Source organism: Stegostoma tigrinum, chromosome 41, assembly GCF_030684315.1.
Source record: "Stegostoma tigrinum isolate sSteTig4 chromosome 41, sSteTig4.hap1, whole genome shotgun sequence".
NCBI classification, from domain to species: Eukaryota; Metazoa; Chordata; class Chondrichthyes; order Orectolobiformes; family Stegostomatidae; genus Stegostoma; species Stegostoma tigrinum.
The window spans coordinates 7,193,312-7,203,311 of NC_081394.1; the positions used below are offsets into that span (position 1 = coordinate 7,193,312).

Genomic DNA, 10,000 nt, shown 5'->3' on the forward strand with positions numbered 1-10,000 from the left:
GTCACAATAAAAAATTTGGAAAGAAATTATGTTTTTAGCAAAAACCTAATTGGACCATATTTCCCCAACAAAGCTGCATGTCACTCGACCAAAGTTAATGTCTAACAGCTTCCAAACCTACATTGCATGTTTGACACTCAAAGCAATGAGGAAACTGAAGATAACGTGATACCTCTGTCCTGAGAAATAATAAAAATCCTTATGTTAGAAAAAAGATAGGCAACTTTTAAAATGCTCTTCCCACATTACTCATCAGTTCATTGTGAACTTAACAATCCTGGGGTAATCCATTTTAAAACTTATAAAATGCATTTGCTTGAGTGAACGGAGAGAGAGTGCAATCACAGAGAGGCAAATTGAAATATAAAATAAATTTAAAAATGAAATAACTTAACCTCTTAAAGTATACAAAATACAAAAGAGATTGACAAAGCAGACATAAAGAGAATGTTTGCTCATGCAACGCGAGCTAGATTGAGAGGTCATACTTTTAGCATAAGGGGTAGCAGGTTCCAAATAGATACAATTTCTCTCAATGTACTGTAAATCTGCAGGGTTTTCTCCTCCAGAGTGCCGTGAGACATTGAATAAATTTAATGTGGAGATTGGCAAACTTTAATTAGCAATGGGCTGAAGGGTTATGGAGAACAGACAGGAAAGTGGAGCTGAGGCTGAGATGAGATCATCCCTATTTGTATTCAGTGGCTGAGCAGGCTCAAGGGCTGGAATTTGCTCCATTTGTTCCTGCATTTATGTTCTAATGTAAAGGAATTCACAAAATAATGTCCTGGCTGTATATATAAATAAAAAATGTGAAACTTGCATCAAAGAGTTTGGCAACCATCTATTGCTCAAGGGTTACTTCAGTTGGTTGGATGGTCATTTTGTGTTGCAGTGTGAAACTAACAGCATGGGTTCAATTCATTGAACGAGCTGCAGTCCATGTGAAGGACTCTCCTGCTCAGCCCTCTGACTTGCCTGACGCATGGTAACCCTTTGGTTAAACCACAGCCAGTTATCTCTCTGTAATGAGAGAATGGGCCTCTGGCACCACAGCAACTTTGCCTTCCTACTGCTCAAGTACATTTGCAAGAAAAAAAACGTACACAGAAGAATATTTAATAACCCTTGAATTGGCGAATTACAATGAAAATAACACCTATTGAACATTTCCTGACCACCATGTCTGTTTCAGCTATTCAAACTATCCAGTTAAGCAAACCCCTCCCCCCCGTTATTTCTCCTCACCCTTAGATTTATGTCCCTCAAAGTTGAAATTCAATTTCTGACTGAAATTCCCAGTTGATTTGTTCAAAACAATTTTAGGCTTTAATTACTAGATCATAGCAGACCACTGCCTAAAAGGAAAATCTGTATGTCGTAGCTATCTACTACGATAATTAATTTGCATCCTCACCAAATATTTACAGACAGTTATAGGAAAATATTATTAAATTGGAGAGAAAAAAAGAACAAGATATCACCAGGGCTGGAGGGTTTGAGTCCTAAGGAGAGGCTGGATAGCCTCTTATAACTGGACCTTTTATAGCTGGAGTGTAGCATGTTGAGGCGTGACCTTAGAGGGGTTTATACAATCATGAGGGACGCACATAAAGAAAACAGCAAAGGTCTTTTCCCCTGAGTAGCGAAATCAAAAACCAGAGGGTGTATGTTTAAGGTGGGAGCGGAAATATTTATAAAGGACCTGAGGGGCAATTTTTTCAGATAGTTTGTGGTCCATGTGTGGAATGAGTTGCCAAAGAGAGTGATGGACGCAGGCACAGTTACAATGTTAAAAAGATATTTAGAGAGAAAAGGTTGAGAGGGATGTGGGCCAAATGCAGGCAAGTGGGTTGAGTTCAGGAAACCTGGTTAATTATGGATGAGTTGAACTGAAGAGTCTGTTTCATGCTGTATGAGTCTATGACTGCATAACTCTTTGACCTGAGAGTGGTTTATTATAAATTTGCCTGCAACTGGATTTTGCTGTTGAAATGCTCGAAGAAGAAGAATCCTATCATTTCCAGTTGAATGGAACTAAAAACCTATTACCTGGTACTATTCTATGAAACATTTGTGGCACACTTTTCAAGTCAGTAACACTTGTCCTCAATCAATGGGGTATTCTAGACACGGTGAGTGTTTCTTATACAAATTTGGCGTACTCTACGTGGCTGCATATAAGAAGTTACGCTGAAGAGTTCTTCTGTTGCAGCTGTAGTGTCTCTACTTCTGAGCCAGGACACCTGCGTTCAAGTCCCATCTGCTCCAAATGCGTCTAATAACCTCTCTGAAAAGGTTGATTGGAAACTGTATAAACGCCATCAACTGACAATTCAATTGTCTACAACAGGCCTCACTATCAGATAGGTTAGAGAACAGGCCACACCGTTGAATGTTCAACACAAGAAACAGACTCATGTCTCCAAGAATGAAGACACAACGTTTGATCATTATACTGAGTTACTGTGACATTAAGTGAACTAACCAAAGCAGAACATACCATTAAACCAGCACTGGTGGAATTATGAGGTACCAAGGTGTAGAGTTGGATGAACACAGCAGGCCTAGTAGCATCAGAGGGGCAGGAAGGCAGTTGTTTCGGGCGTAGACCATTTTTCAGAAAAGGGGGATGGGGAGAGGGTACTGAAATAAATAGGGAGAGAGGGGGAAGCGGATTGAAGGTGGATAGAGGAGAAGATAGGTAGAGAAGAGACAGAAAAGTTAAAGGGGCAGGGATGGAGCCTGTACAGGTGAGTATAGGTGGGGAGATAGGGAGGGGATAGGTCAGTCCAGGGAGGACGGACAGGTGAAGGGGGCGGGATGAGGTTAGGAGGTAGGGAATGGAGGTGCGGCTTGAGGTTGGAGGAGGGGATAGGTGAGAGGAAGAACAGGTTGGGGAGGCAGGGGCAAGCTGGGCTGGTTTTGGGATGCAGTTGGGGGAGGGGAGATTTTGAAACTTGAAAAATTCATATTGATGCCATTGGGCTGCAGGATTCCCAAGCGGAATATGAGTTACTGTTCCCGCAACCTTTGGGTGGCATTGCTATGGCACTGCAGGAGGCTCAGAGTGTACATGTCGTCTAAGGAATGGAGTTGATACGGTTCACAACTGGGAGGTGCAGTCACTTATTGTGAACTGAGCGTGGGTGTTCTGCAAAGCGGCCCCCAAGCCTCCGCTTGGCTTCCCCAATGTAGAGGAAACCACACAGGGTACAGTGGATGCAATATACCACATTAGCGGATTTGCTTGATGTGGAAAGTCATGTTGGGGCCTGGGATGTGGGAGAGGGAGGAGGTGTGGGGGCAAGTGTAGCACTTCCTGCTGTTGCAGGGGAAAGTGCCGGGTGTGGTAGGGTTGGATGGGAGTGTGGAGTGGACGAAGGAGTCCTGGAGAGAGTGGTCTCTCCAGAAGGCAGACCAGGGTGGGGATGGAAAAATGTCTTTGATGGTGGTGTCGGATTGTAGATGGCGAAAGTGTTAGAGGATGATGTGTTGTATCCAAAGGTTGGTGGGGTGGTATGTGAGGATGAGAAGGATTCTCTGAGGGCGGTTATTGCGGGGACGGGGTTTGAGGGCTGTGTTGCGGGAAGTGCGGGAGACACTGTCAAGCGCATTCTCGACCACTGCGGGGGTACGTTATGGTCCTTGAAGATTGAGGACATCTGGGATGTATGGGAGTGGAATGCCTCATCCTGGGAGCAGATGCGGTGGAGCGAAAGGAATTGGGAATAGAGGATGGAATTTTTGCAGGAGGGTGAATGGGAGGAGGTGTATTCTAGGTAGCTGTGGGAGTCAGTGGGCTTGAAATGGGCATCAGTTGCTAGGTGGTTGTCTGAGATGGAGACTGAGTTGTCCAGGAAGGTGGGGGATGTGCTGGAGATGGCCCAGGTGAACTTGAGGTTGGGGTGGAAGGTGTTGGTGAAGCGGATGAACTGTTCGAGCTCCTCTGGGGAGCAAGAGGCGGCGCCAATACAGTCGTCAATGTAACGGAGGAAGAGGTGGGGTTTGGGGCCTGTGTAGGTGCGGAAGAGGGACTGTTCCACGTAACCTACAAAGAGGCAGGCATAGCTTGGGCCCATGCGGGTACCCATGGCCACCCCCTGTGTCTTTAGGAAGTGGGAGCAATCGAAAGAGAAGTTGTTGAGGGTGAGGACGAGTTTGGCTAGGTGGATGAGGGTGTCGACGGAGACAATGGGTCGACTAGGGCAGGCGGGTTTGTGGATAAATTCCCAAAATCCACAAACCCACTTGCCCTGGTCGACCCATTGTCTCCACCTGCCCCTGCCCCACTGAACTCATCTCCACCTATCTGGACTCCATTTTCTCCCCCTTGGTCCAGGAATGCCCTACCTATGTCTGTGACACCACCCATGCCCTCCACCTCCTCCAGAACTTCCAATTCCCCAGTCCCCAACAACTCATTTTCACCATGGATGCCCAATCCTTATACACCTGAATTCCTCATGTAGATGGCCTCAAGGCCCTCTGTTTCTTCCTGTCCTGCAGGCCTGACCAGTCCCCCTTCACTGACACCCTCATCTGCCTAGCCAAACTCCTCCTCACCCTCAACAAGCTCCCTTTCGATTCCTCCCACTTCCTACAGACAAAGGGGGTGGCCATTGGTACCCGCATAGCCCCAAGCTATGCCTGCCTCTTTGTAGGTTATGTGGAACAGTCCCTCTTCCGCACCTACACTGGCCCTAAACCCCACCTCTTCCTTCATTATGTTGATGACTGTATCGGTGACGCCTCATGCTCCCAAGAGGAGCTTGAACAGTTCATCCACTTCACCAACACCTTCCAACCCATCTCAAGTTCACCAGGACCATCTCCAACACACCACTCCCCTCCCTGGACATCTCAGTCTCCATCTCAGGCAACCACCTCGCAACGGATATCCATTTCAAGCCCACCGACTCCCACAGCTACCTGGAATATGCCTTCTCCCACCCACCTTCCTGCAAAAATTCCATCCCCTATTCCCAATTCCTTTCACTCCACTGCATATGCTCCCAGGATGAGGCATTCCACTCCCGTACATCCCAGATGTCCTCGTTCTTCAAGGACCACAATTTTCCCCCCGGAGTAACCGAGAACACCCTCGACCGTGTCTCCCACATTTCCCTGCAATTCATCCCTCACACTCCCCCCCCCCCCCCCCAATAACCGCCAAAAGAGGATCCCCCTTGTTCTCACACACCACCACACCAACCTCCGGATACAACATATCATCCTCCAACACTTCCGCCATCTACAATCTGACACCACCACCAAAGACATTTTTCCATCCCCAACCTGGTCTGCCTTCCGGAAAGACCACTTTCTCCAGGACTCCCTCGTCCGCTCCACACTTCCCTCCAACCCCACCACACCCAGCACTTTCCCCTGCAACCGCAGGAAGTGCTACACTTGCCCCCCCACCTTCTCCCTCAACCACATCCCAGGCCCCAACATGACTTTCCACATCAAGCAGATGTTCACCTGCAGATCTGCCAATATGGTATATTGTATCCATTGCACCCGGTGTGGCTTCTCTACATTGGGGAAACCAGGCAGAGGCTTGGGGACCACTTTGCAGAACACCTCTGCTCGGTTCGCAACAAACAACTGCACCTCCCAGTCGTGAACCATTTCAACTCCCCCTCCCATTCCTCAGATGACATGTCCATCATGGGCCTCCTGCAGTGCCACAATGATGCTACCTGAAGGTTGCAAGACAAGCAACTCATATTTCGCTTGGGAGCCCTGCAGCCCAATGGTATCAATGTGGATTTCACAAGCTTCAAAATCTCCCTTCCCCCTACTTTATTGCAAACCAGCCCAGCTCGTCCCTGCCTCCCTAACCTGTTCTTCCTCTCACCTATCCCCTCCTTCCACCTCAAGCCGTACCTCCATTCCCTACCTCCTAACCTCATTCCACCCCCTCGACCTGACCGTCCTGCCCGGATTGACCTATCCCCTCCCTACTACCCCACCCATACTCTTCTCTACAGGCTCCATCCCCAACCCTTTAACTTGTCTGTCCCCTCTCCACCTATCTTCTCCTCTATCCTTCTTTGATCCGCCTCCCCCTCTCTCCCTATTCATTTCAGAAACCTCTCCCCATCAGGCTTTTCTGATGAAGGATCTAGGCCCGGATCGTCAGCTTTTGTGCTCCTCAGATGCTGCTGGGCCTGCTGTGTTCATCCAGCTCCACACGTTGTTACCCCTTCTTCAATTATACCCTTTTATAAGATACAGAGTGAACTAAGATCTGATTAGGATTGTCAATGTTCAGCAGAGTCCTTTGGTACACTCTCTCTGCATCAAGCGATGTTTGAGCATGGAAGAGATTGCAGACATATTGTGCATCTTGGGGTTTAGAGGACTTCAGAAAGTCAGCAAGAATTGTAGATGCTGGCCAACATTTCAGGAATAGGGAGGGCTGTAGGGTCTGAGGAGTTTACAGGGATACGGAGTTTTGTAGGGGCTGACGGAGTTTACAGGGGTAAGGAGGGCGTCGGGGCTACAGGAGGGTACTGAGATAAATGGGATTTTTGGGCCTTACTCCTGTAACGTGCAAAAACAAACAGTTTCTGTTGCTGAGATGTTTACAAATATGGAGAGGATTTCAGGAGCGATAGTTACAGGGGACAGGACTTTGGGTGCAGGCGGGGCTTGTAGAATGAGCTTTAAACTGAAGGTGTGGCAGCCTTTTGCATTTAGTCTATCTTTCTGTAGTATGTTCTCCTGCAATGCAAGATGGACAGAAAGCGTCAGGGTGTGTTTATGAGAGTGTGCTGGGAAAATATCTGTTTGCGCGCGCATGTGTGTGTGTGTGTGTGTGTGTGTGTGTACTTGTATGTATCTGAGTTTCTGATTGAGTGTTTGATGACCAGGTGGTTAATAATTATGTATCTGAATGTTTGCATTGGAGCTACACATTAGACTTAAATATTGACAAGTCAAAAGAAATTGATCAGAAGTTTTGCCATATAATGCTCAGTCAGCTCCTGATTTTTTTTTAAATGAGGAGTTCATTGGAATTTTCCGTCATTCCCCGCTCAATAATCTCATTCCTGCTTGTGCAAGCTTCTTAAATTGCTCGATCTTCCAGCTCAAACCCGCACAGACTTCTCATCACCGGGTGAGAGAAAACAAATCCTCCAGTCCAAGAAAAGGAACAGTGAGTATTCTTCACAGAAACTGGAGAGAGAGAGAGAGAGAGAGGAAGAAAGCGGAAGAACAGGGAGAGAAAGTTATGCAAATAAAAAGACGGTTGGTGGGGACGGGGGGAGGTGGCAAAATCAGAGAGATACAGGTACACAGAGATAGAGGGAAAGGCGAAAGCAGCGGCAGTCAAAGACTCAGAGAGATTGAAACTGAGACAGGAAGAGGGGAAGTAAAACAAAGAGAAACAAACAGATTGCGAGAGGAAAAGAGACAGAGAGACACAGAGGGATGCACGTCTGCAGAAGAGGACAGACAAATTGAAAGGAGAACGAGGCACAGAAAGAAAGAGACAGAGACTCGGACAAAGACAGACAGCGATATGCAGAGTTCTGTTCATCTGTTTGGGCAACTCTTCTAGTCTACTCTCGTTCACACGGTGCAGCACAGCCTTAGTACTGATATTCCAGCATTCCCACATCACTGACCCTCCGACAGTGCCGGCCTCCCTCAGATCTGACCCGAAAACAGTGCGGCGCTCAGTACTGAGCCTCCGACAGTGCGCCTCTCCTCCAATGCAGACATTCTGATAGGGCAGCACTCCTTCAGTCGTGACCCTCTGACAGTGCAGCACTTCCTCAGTACAGACCCTGTTATAGCGTGGCTCTCCCTCAGTGCAGACATTCTGACAGTGCAGCACTTCCTCAATCCTGCGTTTTCGAAGGGCGGAAGCCCCTGACCACTAACCCTCCGACAGTGCAACACTTCCCTCAGTACAGACCCTCTAACAGTGCAGCAGCCCATAAGTACCAGAGTAGAAAGACAACATTGATTTCTGCGTCGAAGTCCCGAGAAAAATACTTCATATCTGCACAGATGCAGGAGTGTTTTCCATCGGGACAGATCTATATGCTGCCATAACTTGGAAAGAGTTGTTGGTGAATATCAGTTTGTCCTCTGGGTGTTGACTTCTGTATGTCAGTAATGTTCTGCAGTTCCAAGTGTATATAACAGCATCAATCCAAGGTAGTTGACTCTGATCATTAACGTTTACAGACTGATTGCAGGATGAAGAACGTCATTCTCCTTGGGCTTATCAACTGCATTTTTCTAGTCGGACTCGTCCATGGAGGTATGTAGAATAGGCTGCAGTGCTGCAATCTCATTGCAAAATGTATTCTCTAATGAGCAGCTCTGCAGAGCAGAGAGATAACAGATTCCAAAAAGAAACCCAGCTCAGTGTGCGTATTTCACTGTGTGACTATGCCCATTTGTGTTCTGCACATGAAAGAGTCATGAAGGCGTAGGGTCGATCAGTTTTGTTTTTGCAACATGGAAAGAGGACCTTTGGCCTGTTGTGTCCATGTCCCTCTTGAAGGAGATATTTATTCTAATCCTATTTACCAGTACTTGACCCACAGCCTTTTTATGCACACGTATTTCAGATGCTCATCTAAATACTTCTCAAATGACTTGAGGCTGCCTGCCTCTTTCACCTTTTTTTTAAGGTTAGATTCCCTACTGTGTGGAAACAGGCCCTTCGGCCCACAAGTCCACACCGCCCCTTGCAGCATCCCACCTAGACCCATCCCCCTATAATCCACACACTCCTGAACACTACGGGAAATTTAGCATGGCCGATCCACCTAGCCTGCACATCTTTGGACTGTAGAAGGACACGAGGAGAATGTGCAGACTCTGCACAGGCAGATGCCTGAGGCTGGAATTGAACCCGGGTCCCAGGTGCTGTGAGGCTGACCGCTGAGCCACTGTGCCGTCCCCCTTTTAGGCCACAAATTCCAGGTGCACTCAACCCTCAATTCACACAACACTTACCTCAAATTACCTTGTTACCACACAGCCTGCCACGACACACCCCTTGATGTTAGTCACTAACAATCCCCATTAACAACTATTCATCCTCCCAACCTGATCATTAGCAACTCCTTTGTCTGTCCGAGACAACAAAGTGCGGAGCTGGATGAATACGGCAGGACAAGCAGCATCTTAGGAGCAGGAAAGCTGACGTTTCGGGATTCGACCCTTCATGAAGATGTTGCTCGGCCTGCTGTGTTCATCCAGCTCCACACCTTGTTATCTCGGATACTCCAGCATCTATAGTTCCTATTATCTCTGATACAGTTTTCCCAACCAACATTAGTTCTGAGGAAGGATCACCGGACCCGAAACGTTAACTCTGTTTTCTCCTCCACAGATGCTGTCAGACCTGCTGAGCTTTTCCAGCAACTTTGTTTTTTTGTTTACTTACCTCAAATATTTAATTAAAACTTCTGTTCCTTACCTTAATGCTGTGCCACCTGTTTATTGATCCCTCTGATAAGGAGAAAGGCTTCTCACTATATGCCCTGTCTATGCCACTCAGAACTTCATTCACCTCTATCAGATCTGCTGTCAGTCTCCTCTGCTCGGAAGCAAACTATCGCAGGCTGCCTAGGTGTATCTTGTGGAAAATGTGTCTGTTTCTTTGCGCGTGTGTTTGCGTCTTTCTGTGTGTCGATGTGAACATATCGCTGCGTCTTTATGTGCGCGCGTGTGCGTTTCTGTGTATCTATGTAAACAAATTTCTGTGTCTTTGTGTGTGTGTCTATGTGAATAAGTGTGACTTTGTTGGTCTACGTAAATGAGACTTCGCATCTGTGTGTACAGGGGCCCTTATATGACTATGTGAATGAATTTTTGTTCTTTGTGTGTGTCTGTGTATTAATGTAAATGAGTTTCTGTTTCTTGTGTGTGTGTGTGCACGCCTTTCTGTGTATCGATGTCAATGAGTTTTTAATGCTTTGAGCATCTGTATGCGTGTGTGTTATTTGTGCGCATCGTTGTGGAC

General features: G+C 47.0%; 1 protein-coding gene across 3 annotated transcripts in view; it reads left to right on the top strand.

The window, feature by feature from the left end:
* Positions 1-10,000, top strand: part of LOC125448600 (mucosal pentraxin-like) — a 24,150-nt gene that overhangs the window by 12,818 nt on the left and 1,332 nt on the right. For 2 of the 3 annotated variants that reach the window (XM_048523992.2, XM_048523993.2), the window contains one exon: positions 8,209-8,284. In XM_048523992.2, the coding sequence (XP_048379949.1) occupies positions 8,221-8,284 (64 nt within the window). In that variant the 5' untranslated portion in view covers positions 8,209-8,220. Of the gene's footprint in view, positions 1-6,960; positions 7,169-8,208; positions 8,285-10,000 lie in introns of those variants that run through there. The other variant, XM_048523991.2, reaches the window with a different exon arrangement.